At 28.7% G+C, this 18,898-nt stretch overlaps 1 protein-coding gene across 8 annotated transcripts in view; it reads left to right on the top strand.

Annotated features, from left to right (window-relative positions):
* Ih (hyperpolarization activated cyclic nucleotide gated potassium channel Ih) overlaps positions 1 to 18,154 on the top strand; it is a 92,360-nt gene extending 74,206 nt beyond the window's left edge. The window contains exons 3-10 of one of the 8 annotated variants that reach the window (XM_088203287.1): positions 47 to 189; positions 1,623 to 1,760; positions 7,186 to 7,269; positions 10,647 to 10,751; positions 11,923 to 12,072; positions 12,701 to 12,919; positions 12,987 to 13,251; positions 16,771 to 18,154. In XM_088203287.1, coding sequence (XP_088059413.1) covers positions 47 to 189; positions 1,623 to 1,760; positions 7,186 to 7,269; positions 10,647 to 10,751; positions 11,923 to 12,072; positions 12,701 to 12,919; positions 12,987 to 13,251; positions 16,771 to 17,339 — 1,673 coding nt within the window. In that variant the 3' untranslated portion in view covers positions 17,340 to 18,154. The remainder of the gene's footprint in view (positions 1 to 46; positions 190 to 1,622; positions 1,761 to 7,185; positions 7,270 to 10,646; positions 10,752 to 11,922; positions 12,073 to 12,700; positions 12,920 to 12,986; positions 13,252 to 16,770) is intronic. The other 7 variants (XM_088203288.1, XM_088203292.1, XM_088203290.1 and 4 more) reach the window with 7 other exon arrangements.
* The last annotated feature ends 744 nt before the right edge of the window (positions 18,155 to 18,898 follow it).

Below are 18,898 nucleotides of genomic sequence, written 5' to 3' on the forward strand. Positions count from 1 at the left end.
TAATATCGTTATAATACCATATTATGTTAAAATTTTCACGTTCAAGGTATAATGCAACAAGATAACTCGGAGCAAGTAATCCTGGACCCGAAATTAATAGCTAAACATTATCTTCGAACGTGGTTCTTTCTGGACCTCATCTCCAGTATCCCCCTTGACTATATATTTTTGATCTTCAATCAGGTAAACGTACGTTTCATTGACTTGTTATGTTTTATTTTGCCTCCGATTTTACAGTTTTATTTTTTTTAAAAGAATGTTTCTGTTTCAGTTTGTTTAGTTATTTGTTTTGAGTTTATGTTGTCCCCGTCAGTGGTTGTTGCTTGATTAACGTTATTTTTTATATACCATATAATCGTATATATTTTTAAAAATACGTCCGTGTCATCAAGCAGGTTTGGTGTATATACGTAATATACACAAGACGTCATTTTATTTATTTTTTCTTTATAGTCTCTCTTGAAAAAATCAAAATTTCTTTTTTTTATTCACTATTACCTCACTATTTTTCTTATTATCTACTTTATTACTAAATTCATTTCATATTTATATCGGAAAAACCTGCAATGTTATTTCTGTCTATCTCAACATCAATCACACATTTTGATTTTTCCGTCAAACATGAATCTCTCATACATACAATCAATATATTATTACCCAAACCGAGCTATTTCTCAAAACTGGACCCAGTAAAATATCACATAATTATATTTACAATGGGTTTTCACTCCATCATGCAGTAAAACATGAAAAATGGACACAAATTACTCACTGATTCGTAAAATACACATACCGACGTCTTCTTTATATTCCGATATATATAAATATGGAGTGATTTGAAAATTATTTACTACGTATCTGTATGATTTCACTAGTATTTCACTCCTTTGCTTAAAATAAGTCATAAAGCTTTTTTACTGTCACTGCTTATAACATATTTATTTTTTATTTAACCTTTTCAACCTTTCTAATATACATTTTAATATAGCTTTTTATACCAATTTTATTTCTGCTTATTTATATTTAATTTAAGAATATTAATATAATACTACTATAAATTAAAAAAGCACGATGTTGAAGTTCAATGTCTATATCAATATTTTTTAATAATATTACTGTATTTATGTATGTAATATGCATTTATGTACATGCGTACAAAAAATGTATAGGTTAATTAAGATAATTATGATATAGCATTCAATGCTCATTTATATATTTTTAATGAGTTTTTCGGTACTATTTTTATATTTTAAAATAAATTAAGTAAATTGATCAGCACAGCATGGTATAAAGTTGATGACCTAGTATTATTTGATAAAATACCAAATTTAACTATGAAAACTCGTAAATGATAGTTATTTTTTAATTATATATACATATTTTTATATATGAATTAATTGGCTTTCAATCGCTTATATAAGAGTTTATACCTTGATGCTTTTGAATGTTCAGTATTTTTTAATTTAGCTACATTTAAATTCGGCACATCAACGCAATGTTTGAAATTTAATGTTCCTAGTGGAACAGACCTATCAAACGTTGGTGTTGAGAAATATTTTTCAATTAAATTGTGTTCACAATGTTGTGTTCCAATTGTAATGCCGTTGATGATGTCTATACAGGACTATGGAGAAAGTTTCCAAATACTCCACGCCGGAAGAGCTTTGCGGATATTACGGCTAGCGAAACTACTATCACTCGTCAGACTTTTGCGACTCTCCAGACTTGTACGATATGTGTCGCAATGGGAAGAAGTCTATGTAAGCATTAATTTTTTTATTTAATACACTCAATTCGCACAAATCTTCTTACATAATAAAATAAATTTTGACACAATAACAAACAATCACTGGACATCAAAGAATAAATCGCAATATTTAAAATAATAAAATGTAACGAATCTCAAATTCAATATAAAATTATTAATAAACACATTAATGTGTATATCCATTTTTTGCGATGTTTTCTCTGATGTCAATAATTTAACAATACTTATTTACATAACACAACGTTTACATTTAACACATGTTTTTTATCATTTTACATTAATACATTACACTAACGCTTGCACGGATATTATTTTATATATAAATATATATATTAAAATACCATATAATAACCAAAATTAAAATCCAAATTAAATACATAATATATAACATTAAAAACTATTTTAAAATATAAATATGTATTTTTTCAGCGTAGTAAATAAAATAAATTGTATAAAAGACATTTCACTATTGTGTATCAAATATAAATTTATTAAAATAATATTAGTAAAATGTCTTTAATATTATTTAATAAATTATTTTAAAAAAATATATGATAAATTAAACATATTTTTACCCAACGCATACATCACTTCAACGTATTATATTATAAATATAATATTAAAAGGAAAGTCAATAAATATTTCAAAACGTTTTTGTAAAGAGAAAATTGTAACGTGAATATATTATGATAAATGAAATTGAAATTATATTCATATTCATAAATATTCTCAAGAGCATTAACAGCTTCTAAGCTTTGTCTTAGCTTCTCATAACTGTCGAAATGGTTTGAATGCAGCTGCACAACTATAAATTGCATGGCTCAGCATTGCTAACCTATGCTAAAGACTATGATATAAAAATAAAAATAAATAAGTATGTATGTGTCTGTGTGTAAGTGTCCTTGCATTTTGCACTTAAATATGATCAAAGTTTATAAAAATCACAATAGCAAAACCATTCCAAAGAAATCTTATCTAAATAATTTTCACAAAAATAGTAAGTCTTGATAATAATTAAGTCACAGGCACTTTTGCACTTTTGGAATCAACATTCGCCAAAGTTGGAATAATCTGCGAATCGATGGAACCGTAAGAATTAAAAAAATATTCTTTTAACCTCTGTTTTATAATTCATTGTATGCTAATAAATTTTGTTTAATATTTTTATGATTATATATATACTATATATTTAAAAAACTAACCATTTTTAATTAACAGAAGTTTGACTGTATTATTTATACTATACACTAAAAACATAATTTTTCAGTTTAGTATTAAATAAAACACCACATAAATTTTCTAGTAATTAAAAATAACAATAATATAAAAAAGTGTATATACATATATGAAAATTATACTATAATATGTTTGAGTATAATTTTTATAAGCTTCCTCATAGGTTTGTATGAAAAATATAATAAATACTCAAAAGCTTCATCTGAAAATTATTTCTTTACAGGTTTCCATGTGTTTAAATTATTTATAATGTACAATGTTATGTTAATATATTATAAATGCATATGATATAATATACATGAACATTATCGGGATATTTTGTCAATGAGAGGTGTAGAATAATTATTTACTTAATTCAAATATTTACAATATATAATTACAAAAAATTGTCAAAGTATATTTTCTAACAAAAATATATACAATACAAAGTTTATGTATAAAGAACTACACTACTGGATATGGACATTTTGCTTTTTACAAGTTTATATTTACATCCGGGTGTTACTCTATATATAATTTGTACAAACGTTAGGAAACGATACGTGCTAACTCATTAACACACACATTCCTCTCTAAAAATCGCATGTTAACTAAATAATGCTTTCACACTATCTCACTCAAAATATCCCCTATGCTATATTTTCACGCCTGCTTTTTACTAATATCGACTGTGGATCACGTCTATAAACATATAGATCTTTTCTGTATTCACAACTTGTTCTAAAAAAAATACACTTTTTTATTTTTAGTATACCAATTTCTGAATTCCTTCACTTCACAACCATAATTACTTTATTGTAAGATAAATTGATAATACAAATATAATCCCAATACATGCGTTATAAATGCATTAGATTTATTTTTAATTGCTGTTGATGATGTTATATATTATTTTTATTATATATAACCAAAAAATTCTCGATTTATATTATAAAAATATAAAACACTATAATTTTAAATTGATTTTATTATAATTCGACTTTTTGTTAGAAAAATATTTTTATTTATTGTATAAATCGAGAGCTTTACGTACATTTTGAATCACATATATTTAATTCCGTGGTCGTTTGTATATCAAAAATGAATATTATAATATATATAAAGATAGATTACAACATCAAAGTAACAACTTTAAAAAATATGCAAGTGGCTTTTATTTATGATGATCATTAAGATCTTGAGTTATTATTTTATGTTGCATTTTCCGTCCAATGGTGAAAAAGAATAAAATGTATTTACTATCCTTCCCGTTTCCTGAATACATAAAGTGACACTTGCCACTATGTACAGGGTGAGCATTAAGCATAGTTTCCGATTACATATTTTAAGTACTTCTTGAAATTCCTAATATTTAGATTGTTTTTAAAATATATTTTTAAATGTACATATGTAGAGCAGAAACCCAAAATTCAAATCAAGCAGAATAATCAGCAATAACTTATATTTATATCAAAACATTTTGATTTAATTTATTTAAAATCTATAGAATATATTTTAATTATTGTTCGTGTATATATCATATGTGCATGCTTATCGATAAATTTTTCTATACAATAACGATATATTTAATAAACTAGTTTAGAGTATAGATAATCTCGACTAAGAGTCCTGATTTTAGATAATTATAAAAAAACTGTATATATCTAAATTCATAACTCTGAGCACAAATAGACATATGTAATATAAAATTTGATAACTTAAATGTATCGAGTCAGTCAGTAGACATATGCATACATAAAATTTATAAAAGCACAACTTACAAATTTTAAATAAACCGTTTATATATCAACAAACTGTAAATTAGTTTGTGTGCGATGTTACTTAAAATGCATGCCCTTAATATAAACGATAAACTAATATTTGTTACAAATATTTTCAAAGATTTTATAGTTTTCCTAAATATATAGAGACTGCACTTTAGTGCTGTAAAACTACAATGGTTAACTTTTAAAACTTTTTTCTTTCGTAACTGAAAGAATTTTTAAAGCGACGAAAGTTTTACGTGTGGTGAGATAAACCGTTAAAAAATCAACGTATAATAATTCAAAGTATTGTATATAATGATTAAAATGATTTATTTATGAACTGCTTTAATATTGCTTTATTTTATATTAAGTAATCCCGAAATGAATGTATTTCTTTAACTTAAGTTGTAACAGTCGATCTTGGTTTGTCCGTTGATTTCTAGACTTCTAGATTCCGATATTAAAAAAAAATATAATTTTTAACGGCCACTAGAAATATTTGTGAAGTGGTAGGTGATTCATTAAATATCCGCAAATGGCTAAGATGGTTTAAAAAATTTTTAACAGGAAATGTGAGAGACCATCAAAAATAAACGATAATGTCCTAACTGCAGAAATTGAAACAAATCCCATTCAAACAATTCATCGGCTGGTAGAGAAATTGAACTAGTCCGATTTAACAGTGCATAGACACATAAAGAGAATTGGGAAGGCTTGGAGACAATGTGAATGGGTTTCACACGAATTGAGCAAGTCGGCCTGTATCCGCATATCCCAAATACTTCCGGGTCTTAAAGCTAGGCGTCTTTTCTTGATTATTTGACAACTGGAGATGGGAAATGAGTGTTGCTCGACAAAAATCATTGTAAAAACAGCGCGCAGCATAAAAAAATATTTTGTGTGTATAGTGGGATTGCAAAGAGATTGTGCATTACGAAACTCTTAAACCTGTGCAAACAATAACAGCAAGTTTCTATTGTGATCAGGCCTGCACTTTTCAACAGCAGTCAAATAGTTCTATAACATGACAATATTTCGAAATTGCCTCTCAATATCATTGAGAAACTTGTCTGGAAGATTTTATCTCATCCACCTTATTCTCCAGACCTTGCTTTTTCCGTTTATTTCGATCAATGCAACACTTTATAGGTGAAAACAAAGCATAAAAATGCAAATGATGTAAAAAGATGGCTATCAAAACATTTCGCATCAAATCCTCCTACGTTTTATGCTAATGAAATAAAAAAATTGACCGAAAAGTGGGAAGGTTATATATCTTAAAAAAATAATTTATATTAAATCATTAAAATAAAAATACACTTTCAAGTGTGATTTTTTTTGCATTAAAACACGACATTCATTTTGGGATCACCTAATATAAACAAACGGTTTAAAATACGCAAAATCGATTATGACGCGTGAAAATAATATTGTTGTATTTTTTTAAATAACCATTTTTTACGAAATAAAAGTCGAAGCAAAGCAGAAAGTATGTATTATACCTTATTCAATTTTAAGTATTTTAAATATGAAATTACTGATCAAAATTTTTTAGCATAAAATTCTGTTAAAAATCGTTCAAATTGATTACTTGTGTGAATTTAGTTGTTGTGTTTTATTGTTTTTCATATATTATATTATATAAAGATTTACCATCAATATAAAATTAGCTATTTTATTAATTTAACATGTACAAAATAAAGCCATCTGTGAATAAAAAATATATTAAAACACGTTTGGAACCATAAAATTCACTCGCGACTAACTTCGTGCAATACACGCAGATCGTGTTTTTTATATTTCTTGAGTCAATTTCACGAAATGTATTTTTTTAGATGGTTAAATTTAATGAATTAATTCTTTGGATTAGAAGGAAGTAAAAATAAATAATTATTTAACTCAAGTTCAAAAAAACTTAAAGACTAACTTAATGTTTAACAAATTATTGCAATCAAAACCGAAGAATTTAATTAACGAAACAGTTTATTGTTAAGTTCTATATTATGATAAAAATTTGATTTTTTTTGCTAAATATTTTTAAAACTTTTATATGTTTATATTTAGTGCCCTTTAATTATATATATTTATTACTCAAACATTTTTAATATTTGGATCAATTTTACTATCATTTTAAAAAGATATTTTAATAAAATGTTTGTAAATGTGAGGAATTTAATTAATACTTATTAAATGTAACCACTTGCCATTATTACGTTAAAAGGCAAACAAACCATATTCTTACTTGTCAGTTAGATGAATCGGAAAGTATCTTTTGCCCAATCTGTACAGCTTTTTCGTGTACTTTTTGCTGATGAGATTAAGGAAAAATCTTTTAAAAAAAAATAAAAATAAAGTAATTGTGATTGTGAAGTTATCCTAGCCTATATTGTGGCCAGGATTTACATGTAACTTGATGGGTGGTGTGTCTGCACGCAGATCAGCCCCCTGTACCAGCCACGGTGCGCGGAGCTTGCGCCTGATGGTACTCCTCATTATCCGGACAAAGACAGAGTCTCTCAGGTGCCGCACTCTCTCAACCTCATTCCTGTCTGATATTGTTTCGGTGGTGGCGTGTATTTGGATTGGATCACCTATATGTGTGACGTAGCTAGTAGACCATGCCTCAAAAATTAGACGGTAGTATTGTACCTATCCATTCACATTGTACGTAATCCATTAAATCCTTCAATAATAATCTGTGGTAATTAAAAAATCCTTTCTAAATACATCACCATAATATATATTGTGTTTGCTTGTTATTTATCGATCCTCAAACGTTATTGAATATTGATGTTGTATTATAGATTCTAACTTAGTGTTTTTTTATTTTTATTTTTATTTATAAATAATAAGTTCTAAATTTTTGATGTAATTTATATATATTATAAATTCAACGTGTGTTTATAAGTTATATATATATATTTATTATTATAATAATCATGGTACTTCATGGAATGACACTTAGTTGGATATAATTATTATTATTATTATTACAGATACTTTGCCATACATATACTACATTCGCATGAAAATGTTGAAACATACACTCACTCATATTCGATTATACATGAAAATATATACATGCTTCAATAAATGTGTATAAGTGTATGTGTGTTTATGTATTTATACAAGATGATTAAAAAATGCACCGATGTTTAATATATCTTGAGAAATATTGCAGCTTTATCTATTTTGCTCTAAAATATGTTTTGTAATAGAAGGCAAAATTTAAATTTATATGAATCGCTAGTTGTATATATAAACATATAAACAGTATCACATCAGTATTAATGAAATAAAAGTCATATAGAATATTTGCCACCAATTAGACTTGATTTATTTAGTAATAATGGGTGATGCACGAATATTGCTACATTACTACAAAATATATATATATATATAAAAATATCTCAATACCAATTTATTTACCAATATTATTTAATAATTATACATATTTTTAATATCTAATCTAAATATCGGTACATATAGAATAAGTCTATAATTTTAGCTTGCGTTAGTGAAATGTATATGTTGCGAAAAAATATAATAATGTAAACAAATTTTATAAAAATGGATCATGAATCTATATACTTTTAGCTTGCAGATAATTTTAGGTTATGAAAAACTAAGTGAATATGTTATTTATTACTAGATCAATACAACTCTTATAACTCAATTTAAAAACACGACTTTTAGTGCTTAGAACAAGTTAAGGCTCATTTCTTCAGATATCTTATACCAATCAGTATAAATCTATAATCAAACGTATGTGTCGTAATTAACAACAAAGTTCTTCTATGAAACAAAATCATAGATAAAAAGCAGGAGCAAAAAATATTATTTTATTTTATCTCGTAATTGTAAAAATATTATTTATTACCTGTTTTATATGTAGATAATTGACATATTATAAAAAATAAAACAGTGGGCATACTGTTTTTTAGATTAAATATTGCTTATTAGATTAAATATTGTTTCAAAATTCATCACTGCTTGATACACATTTTTAACCCTTTGAGCGGTATCGCCGTACATGTACGGCGGTCGATCTTTCACTGTTTTGAAACTGAATAAATATAAATGAAAAACATTTATTTAAATTTAATTTAATGTAAATGATTTTTATAGCAAATAATACCAATAAATTAACAAAAAATATATTATATTAATTTTATAAAAAAAATATTGAGAGCCTCTGAATTAATACAAAAAAATCAACAAAAGCCGAAAAATTTATAAAATTTATTAACAAAATTTAATATCAAAATAGTGTTAAAATAAATTATTAAAACACATTAATACAAAATTTACTATAAATGCAATATAAATAATAATAAATAAATAACAACAAAATAATTATGGAAAAATACGTAAAATTAACTCATTCCCGGGTGTTTACTAACAAATTAATATATGAGTTTAAATTAACTCACTACTCAAAGGGTTAAGGGAATGATTTATACACATTAACTCTCGTAGAGTGAATTTCCATAAAACTTTTAAAAAGTTTGTCTCATAAATATCTAACCTACATAAGTACACTTGCAAACTTGATTCGGCATCCCATTTCAAAATGGCGGCCATTTATAAAAATAAAAAATCATAACTCCATTAAAAAATGTTTTAAAACATATTTAACACAAATTAAATATTTTTTTATAAATTAAAATCTATGTAATTCTTTTCGGGAGCAAAATCGTTAAAGCTTTGAAAAATAAAGTTGAACTATTTTTAATAATATTAAAATAATAAAAATGAAACATTGCTAGTTATTAAGAGGTCTTCAATTAGAATCGATGTTAATGTTTACTTATGAACTAAAATTATATTATAAATTGATTAAAAATGCCGCGATTACCATTCTCTGCTCCTGACTTTTATATATGAAATTGTTGTAAACAAGATGCAGATATCTAAACCATACAATAAAAACGGGTTAAAAGCATACGTTATTAAAACTACATAAACATATATTTTAATGATAAAAAATATTACATAAAATGTAATTAAAAAAACGAGGGAGATATATATATAATTAATCTGTAGCAATATTAGTGCCCTACTCTGTAAAATAAAATAAAATTATATGTTTGTATAATAAATTATTTTTTTTACTTTCAGAGAAATTCGGTTAATACTTATCTGATTTGTAAGCTACAATATTTCTAAGGATACTTATTATCGAAGCTATTGCATTTATTTGCTATATATGGATGCATACAATACATCATTATAACGTCGATCAAAATATGGAGTATTATATAAGCATTAGATTCAAAAACAATCACAATCATTGCTTGTAAATTATATTCATAAATATGATTGCAAGTTTATGTTATGCATTTTAGAGTTGAGATATATTTTAAATTAAAAATAATAATAAAAAACATCTCAACAACATAAATCTCAATACCAAGCATGACAAGTTTTATTTTAAACATATAGATGTGTTTGGTTGTTTATATTTAATTGTTATATTCTAGAATAGTGCACATTGATGTACGTTTACGAACTTCCTCATAAGTGTGAGTGTTGTTATTTGTGGTTTATAAATAAACAAATGTCACGCTTTGATGCAATGCTTCTTCTGCAAACGAAGTAAAACTCTTATGTTGACCCAGCCATAAGACCCAGAAAAGCCCTCTCAGACTGTTCTTTTGATTCTTTCTTCATCTTGACTTTCCTACACAAATAATTATTTTATTTTCGGATAGATTTGAGTATCGCTTCGCCTTCGAATGGCGAGTGCGATTTAACGATCGTAAGGAAAGCCTCAAAGGCTGATATTAACTGTCTAGCATGAACATGAATGAAAACCCTCTATTGGCAGCCGCCCGAGAGGCACTATACCATGCTTTGCTCTTTCTACTATCTTGTGTTTCTCGCTTGTTTTCTAGATCTTGCAGAATCTCCAAAAAAAGCGCACAGAAAGGAGGGGGCGCCTCAGCTCCGATCAAGCGAGCAAAAAGAAGGGATACACCAAAAGCAATCTGATTTTCAAGGTAACCCGGCGCGCGGGCAGCATGAGCTCGCAGCATGAGCTCGCTTGCGAAACGGCTCCACAGACCGGGCCCAGCCTCTTGCTTCCTCCCGCAGCCCACCACACGCTAGACTTTGCTTCTTTGCTTTCGCTTCTTTCTTTTTTCTTCTCGGCTCTGCATGCGTAATACACGCCACGATAAAAATGAAAATTAATAAATAAAAATACACCAAGTCACCGCTGTAACCTCTCTCCCATGATGATCGCCTTCATTCTCACCACATCAAGCAAATTGTCATTTGAGCTCTTCATTGTATTGTCTTATTTCGATACACTTGATAATTTTTGCCGCAACGGCAAATCAATAGTATAGTTTAAGTTAATGTTATTATGAAACATCACAAAATGAGTACAATTAATCAATAAGTCGGCATGCAATTTTGATTATTATAATTCAAAATTATATTACAGAATGGCTTTACATCTCATCAATTTTTTTCAAAATTTCACGGTTAATTATAATTCGCATTTTTCTTAGCCAATTAAATTTCATTTTGCACTCGAGAAAAGATATTGAATATGTAGTTATTTTGGGTACGTATGTATGTATTATATAATATAGTATGTTGGTGGAAGTTAATGTTATTTTTTTTATAGAAGAAATAGTATGTTTCTAATGTACAATTATATTAATAATATTTAGAATCTCTCTCGATACATATTCAATAAATATTCTTGACGCAGTAGAGCCATGCCTCGTTTTCGTGCTAATTTATTTTCATTATTAAGAATTCAAATATTTGAATATTCAATAGTTTGTAGACTGTGACGTCTAATATTTCTTGTTTTAGTACAGAAAAGGCTTATTTTATATCAATGTTTTAACAAAATTTTATTATATTATATTATACGTAGGTAGGACTTTAAAATGACATATGAAAAAATAACTAAAAAATATAAATTCTAAAATATTTAGTTAAGTCTACTTTTTAGCTTCCTTCTTCTGTCGCTTCGGATTTTAACAAAACAGTCTGGTGCTTTTACTTGAATTTAAAAAATCTTTAGCTCACTGCAGACTGTAGAAGTTCCTGAACAACAAACATCAACAACAGATCGTCTGGAACTGCAGATTTATGTCGTGAAGAGTGATTCTATTTCGGCATCGACACTAATCGACGACTTTGATTTTACAGTTTCTCAACATGGCATCCGTGTTTATGCGAATCTTCAACCTTATTTGTATGATGCTCCTGATCGGACATTGGTCTGGCTGCCTACAGTTCTTGGTGCCTATGTTACAGGGGTTTCCGTCCAACTCCTGGGTTGCTATTAATGAATTACAGGTATGATTAAAAATTAATTATATAAATTATAAAATAATATCTATACAATTTTAATTAAAAATAAATTTGCTATAAGTTTTTCAGAATATTAAGGGCAAACTCAATAATATGATATTATTTATTATCTTGAACATTAACTTAAGATTATATCTAAAAAGGCATATAAGAAAATAAATAATCTTGAAGCAAAACTCGCCTTTAATATTCAACGCTTCATGCCATATGACTGAAAGATCAATATAATTTTATAAATGGTTTTCAGAATAGTAGTGATAGTATATTCCATATTTTATAACATCAAAATGAATTTACTGAACAATGTATATCAAAAATATTAAATATATTAAAAGAAGATTTTTGTCTTTCACGAACAGCAGTCACCAACATTTCAATGTTTATTATTATACTTTGCTGTAAAAACTCTTTAACTTTAGATTTTCTGATAACTTTATTTATTCAAATTAAGTGATTTTTCTTCTCTTCTAGAGTTCCATGCGGTTTTAACTTTGAACCACCGTTGCTGACATTAAAAATATTTTATTACATGCTGTAGACTACAACATACTAAAACTTCAGTAATTGCTTATGAGAGGATGTGTATTTATAATAGATTTTTTTTGTGTTTCAGGAAGCATTTTGGTTAGAACAATACTCATGGGCTCTTTTTAAAGCAATGTCGCATATGTTATGCATCGGTTACGGAAGATTTCCGCCTCAATCGTTGACAGATATGTGGCTTACTATGTTATCAATGATATCAGGAGCGACGTGCTATGCTCTCTTCCTCGGTCACGCCACCAATCTCATCCAAAGTTTAGATTCGTCTAGAAGGCAATATCGAGAAAAGGTATGACTCAAATAATTTATATTCAAGAACCATGTATTAACCATTGTATTTATTTAATTACGCATAGGTGAAACAAGTCGAAGAATATATGGCATATAGGAAACTGCCGAGAGAGATGAGACAGCGCATTACTGAGTATTTCGAACATCGCTACCAAGGGAAATTCTTCGACGAAGAACTCATATTAGGAGAGCTGAGTGAAAAATTGCGAGAAGACGTCATAAACTATAACTGTAGATCTTTAGTTGCTTCAGTGCCATTTTTTGCTAATGCGGATTCAAACTTTGTATCGGACGTAGTTACGAAATTAAGATACGAAGTATTCCAGCCAGGTACGTACACTAAGTATTGGTAGTATGCGCACGACTTGCGACAGTTTTCAAGTTTAAATGAATTTCATAATTTCGTAAACTTGCTTCATAATAGAATTCCAGACCCACAGTTACTTTATCGTAATATTATATCTGTGAAACTAATTCATAACAATAATTATATTATAAGTTAGCCTATACAGAAATCGATAAATTTTGACCTAAACTAATATATGTTCTCATTATACAGAGTGGTTCAAAAATCACTTATTATTTTTTTAAATAACACCGTTTTATATATATTTGTTAATTTTAAAATTATTAGAGAAAAAACTACGACAGAGCAATGCATAAAAATCATTGAAATATAATTCGATGGTCAAAAAATTATCGTCAATATTTTATTTTAATTTAAAAAGTATTTTTTAAATTTGTTTACATATAACTGCGCAGGGATAAATCTGCTATTTTCTTGATAAATAATCTTTCTTGTAAAATGGCCTGAGCCGATTCAGTAAATTTTATACTAAATCGCCCGTATTAATTTTTTTTTTAAACTATAATATACCAATCTTTTTTCAAGAGTCAGTAGATAAATACATATGCATGTTCGCTAGAAACATAGCTGAATAAAAACACATTTTTTAAATTAATAAAATATAAAGAAAAACAAATATTAAAATAAATAATACATATAGCCATAAATATAGCGTACGGTTTTAATCTCAAAAACCGTATCTCGATTACAACAAACCAATACCGCTCTGTTCAAGTAATCACAGGGCAGAAATTGAAGAGCCCGTTTTAATTACTCGTTGGACGATGTTTTTGTGCACTGACTGTTGAAAATAAATAGACTGTAAGCGCACGTAGTGTTAATTCTTATATTCACTAATAGTATCTAATGTGTTTCAGCAACACTATTACGTGTATTTTAATTTTTTTAAAGATCATAAATGATGTATAATATAATATATAAAATATATGTACAGTTCTCAAAAAATATTCGAGTGTCAGATTAATATAATAAAAACCAAAAAGTCGAAATAGAATTTTACGAAATATATCTACCATATATATGATTTTATTTAATTTTTTTTAGTATAACAACTAAACTAGTTTTTTTTTATATACTTATATGTTTTCGAGGAATCTTTTTCGCCTTCTGCTCAGTCGCTTCCTTCTTCATGTTCTTGGGCTTCAGTACTGACCATCAAAGAAACTGAGCACTCAGATCTTAAATACGGATTTAATAAATTAATGACAGGGCGTTCTTCTGGACCTGATTTAATTCCCGATTTTATTTTGAAGGGTTGCCAAGTCAGTCTCGCTGCTCCTCTAAAATGTATTTATGATCTGATTCTCAAAACATCATCATTTCCTGATCTATGGAAATGCACAAAAGTCACCCCTATTCATAAAAAGGGTGACAAATTATATATAAAGAATTATAGACCAATCGCAGTGCTGTCAGCTCCTGCTAAATTATTTGAAATAATTATTCATAAATATCTCTATAATCACTTTCGGCAAATTTTGTTAGACCAACAGCACGGGTTTCGTCCTGCCCGTTCCACTGTTACTAATCTTCTGTCGTTCACCAAAACGGTGACAACTTCTCTCGATGCGGGAATTCAAGTAGACGTCGTGTATACAGATTTTGAGAAAGCCTTTGACAAAGTTTGTCATAGGTTATTATCAAAAAAATTGTCGAACCTCGGTTGCTCAGATAATTTAACTCGGTTATTCTCGAGTTATTTAAGCAATCGTAGACAGTTTGTAACCTATGGTGGACGATTGTCAGAAGAATATTTTACTCCTTCGGGGGTTCCTCAAGGATCCAATCTGGGAACTCTGCTTTTTGTGTTATTTATTAATGACATAAATACAGCAATTAAAAATTCAAGTTTTCTTCTGTACGCAGATAATTTAAAATTATATAAATGCATTCGATCTGTTGTGGACTCCTCTCTACAAAATGATTTAGACTCTCTGTGGAGATGGCCTTCCATTAACCGTCTGTCCTTTAGTGTCGGAAAGTGCCATACTGTGTCATTTTCTCGATCCCGTTCGCCATCAGCTTATTTCTACCATCTCGGTGGTAACATTTTGACTAGAGAAACTTCCACTTTCGAGAGCAAATGGAAGTTCTCTCTACAAATACACGACGTCTGTGATAAATCTTCCAAGATGCTCGGCTTTGTTATGAGGAATGCCTTTTACTTTGACGATCCGTCAGTTATTCGCATCCTCTATGACACCTTAGTTTGTAGCATTCTTGAATTGGGATCTATAATTTGGAATCCCCGAATAGCCAAATATTCCCTTTTAGTGAAAAAAATTCAAAAAAGGTATTTAAGATACCTTTACAAAACAACATTTGGTTATTATCCGTACTTATATCCCAGCGCCTTTCTTTTAGGAGCGTTGGGATATGATTCGCTGAGTTCTCGCAGAAAGCTGTATGTCGCTAAGCATTTTTTTCAAATTACTAAAAGGTGTTGTCGACAATCCAGCTATTCTCGAGGAATTCCAGTTTTGGGTTCCGGAACATTTTCGAGAATCACAATCGAGACCTCTTTTGATGGCTGTTAGGGCTAAGACATCCGCACTTGCCGACTCACCTATAGCTGTGGCCATCCGGCTCCTTAATACGCTGACATTACATATTGACTTATTTAATGTTAGCTACGAGGATCTGATCCAGTTTGTATCATTTAATTTTGATATTTTATAATTTTTTTAATGTTTAGGTATTGTTATATTTATGTATATATATACGTTTTTTTATGTTTTATAAATTTAAAATTTGTTTTCGACCATCGTGGCGCATTGGGGTAACCTGTTAGGCCACGATAGTCTTAATTTAATCTAAAAAATAAATAAATATGGTTAAACTTTGCTAAATGGCTGCAACATGTTTTACAAATTATTTTAAAATATTTGCAAAAAACAGTATTTTTGTTAAAAAGTTGAGGATCCTTGCATTCTAAACAAAAAAACAAGCGAGAAATGGATTGTGACATAGACATAATCCTCAACGAAAATGTGGCACAAGGGTTGTATCAACGGACAGTAACTGTTATCGAAAACATGGCACACGTGCTGTGCCATCGGCATGCATATTATTTTTCATAGATACATACATACAATTCCTCTATTTAGATACAATATAAAGAAGGGAGGACTATTTTGTTTTATTTATATTCTAAATAAGACTTATTTATTATCATTTCCAAAAAAAATTATAATGATACAATTATCCATGCAGCGTGAAAATTTATGATCTTGTGAGCCCTTAAATAAAGAAAGAATACAGATCAGCAGGGATGACTAATAATTTTGCGCAGTACTGTATATAGTCTTCGTCTTTAATATAATCAGAAATATTTTGGCTACTTTTAAAGCATAAAATTTACATACAAATTATCAAGAACAGCAAAAATTACTTAGTTATGAAGTTAAAAAATCGTCACAGGTTGCTCGCAATTAAGCATTGTATTTGTATTGTGTTTTAATGTTATGTTTTATGTGTTTCAGGTGATATTATTATTAAAGAAGGTACAATCGGTTCGAAGATGTATTTTATTCAAGAAGGTATCGTAGACATCGTGATGGCGAATGGAGAAGTCGCAACGAGCCTTTCGGACGGTTCTTACTTCGGCGAGATTTGCTTATTGACCAATGCAAGGCGCGTGGCGTCCGTTAGAGCTGAGACGTACTGCAATTTATTTTCGTTATCAGTGGACCATTTTAACGCTGTATTAGATCAATATCCTTTAATGCGACGCACAATGGAGAGCGTAGCTGCCGAGAGGCTAAATAAGATAGGTAAAAATCCAAACTTGGTCGCGCATCGATCGGAAGAAGACACCGGCAGTATAAACGCGGTGGTAGTGGCATTATCGCAAGAAGCGGAGCACGCTTCTCGCTCCCCGGATAGAGGACCGCCGTGTCTCGGATTGGCACTTAGACCCTTGCAGGCGGCAGCTTTTCTCGGGCAGCGCCTTCCGAGACCCAAGTCGGACAACAACGTAGCAGCAGAACACGAACCGCAGCCGTTAGCGAGAGGATTCTTTCACAAATCAGACGCCGCTTTCCAGCAATGACGACACTCGCATCATTAGTGTTTTTGGTGCTCTTATAATATCATAATGGCGTCTCGATCGGCCAAACTCATTCTCCTCGTTGTCTTGTGGTGGTCTTGTCCACGTTCATATATCAACTATCATACTGAATCAATTATTATCATACTTAAAAAAAGCTAGATATCGTGCAATATTTAGATATACATACAAAAACAATATTAGCTTTAAAAAACTTAGGTGCTCAAGAAAAAAAGTATTATAAAAAAATGTGAAGCTCTGTGTGAGTGTATAAATGGCTTGAAAAATCGCTCACTGTGAGCAAATCTATTAGATTCAGTTATAGCATACGGATCTCTAAAAAATATATATTAAAATATCTCTAGGCCTAATACGCATTGGAGATTGATAATAACGTCACAAACGGGATTGATTTTGCTGCCATCAACGTTGACAGTTGAATTATTGAAAACAGAGTGAATTCCTAGCGTGAATCTATACACTTGTGATAATACAAAACTTGTTTTTTGATACGTTTAATATATTTTATAGAAAATATATATTTGGAAAGGTGACTGTTGATAGCTGCCCGTCAGTTTGAGTCTCCCGCACCAACTTGTTGAACTTTATTCTCGACTAATCTATTTTCGCAGAACGTTTCCTACAATTACTGTTATTCAATACACTTATCATGAATGTATATACACAAATATATGTATGGTAGTATATATATAGTACATATATTTACAAAATGCATTCATATATAATGTGTATGTATATTTTTCTGTATGAGAGTAAGCGTACAAGTCTATGTGAATGAGATGAATGCTAGTAAGAAAGGGAAAGATAATTTAAAAAATGGATATATATAAAACATACATATATATGTATATATACAAATATTAAAAAAAACTGCACAACACTGACATACAGTAAGACCATTCTGTATTAGTGTCACCTATCACAATTATTAAAATTTGAAGCACAATTGATAGTGCTAAATTATAAACGAATATGATATTTAATTTGTACACTTATTTTTAGAATTGATTCTGTTCAATTTTATGTGTATTTTATTTTGTAAATTTTTAATATGGTGTAAATATTAGGTAGTAAATTACAGTAGCATTAAAGACTCTGCCTTCTATAGAGGTATCGACGTGACTAAGTAGGGCATAATTTGACAGGGCTCAGTGTAACTTAAATTTTTATTTACATAAAGCTTTACGTATCGGAATGTGATATATCACAACACAAATAATCAAAAAGACTTCATATGCCCGTAAAGAAATAAAAGCAATATTAATTAATTTCACAAGAAATATAATCAATGTATTATAAATTTATTGTTATTATAGATTTTAATTATTTATTTGTAATAATATATTCTTTTCATAACTATCGTTTTAAGTAAATATAATTAATACATCAATTTAAATAATTTTAGATTCAAAGCCCTGATATTTTTTTATTATATAAAAATGTATGTCAATTTATTATTATGTATGATTTTGCCAAATTACGAAATATTTTTTTTAATAAGTTCGATGACAGACGTTATAAAAGTTGTTATTAATTTATTT

This window comes from Plectrocnemia conspersa, unplaced genomic scaffold, assembly GCF_051122295.1.
Source record: "Plectrocnemia conspersa isolate PC_06_02 unplaced genomic scaffold, ASM5112229v1 ptg000014l, whole genome shotgun sequence".
Lineage (NCBI taxonomy): Eukaryota > Metazoa > Arthropoda > Insecta > Trichoptera > Polycentropodidae > Plectrocnemia > Plectrocnemia conspersa.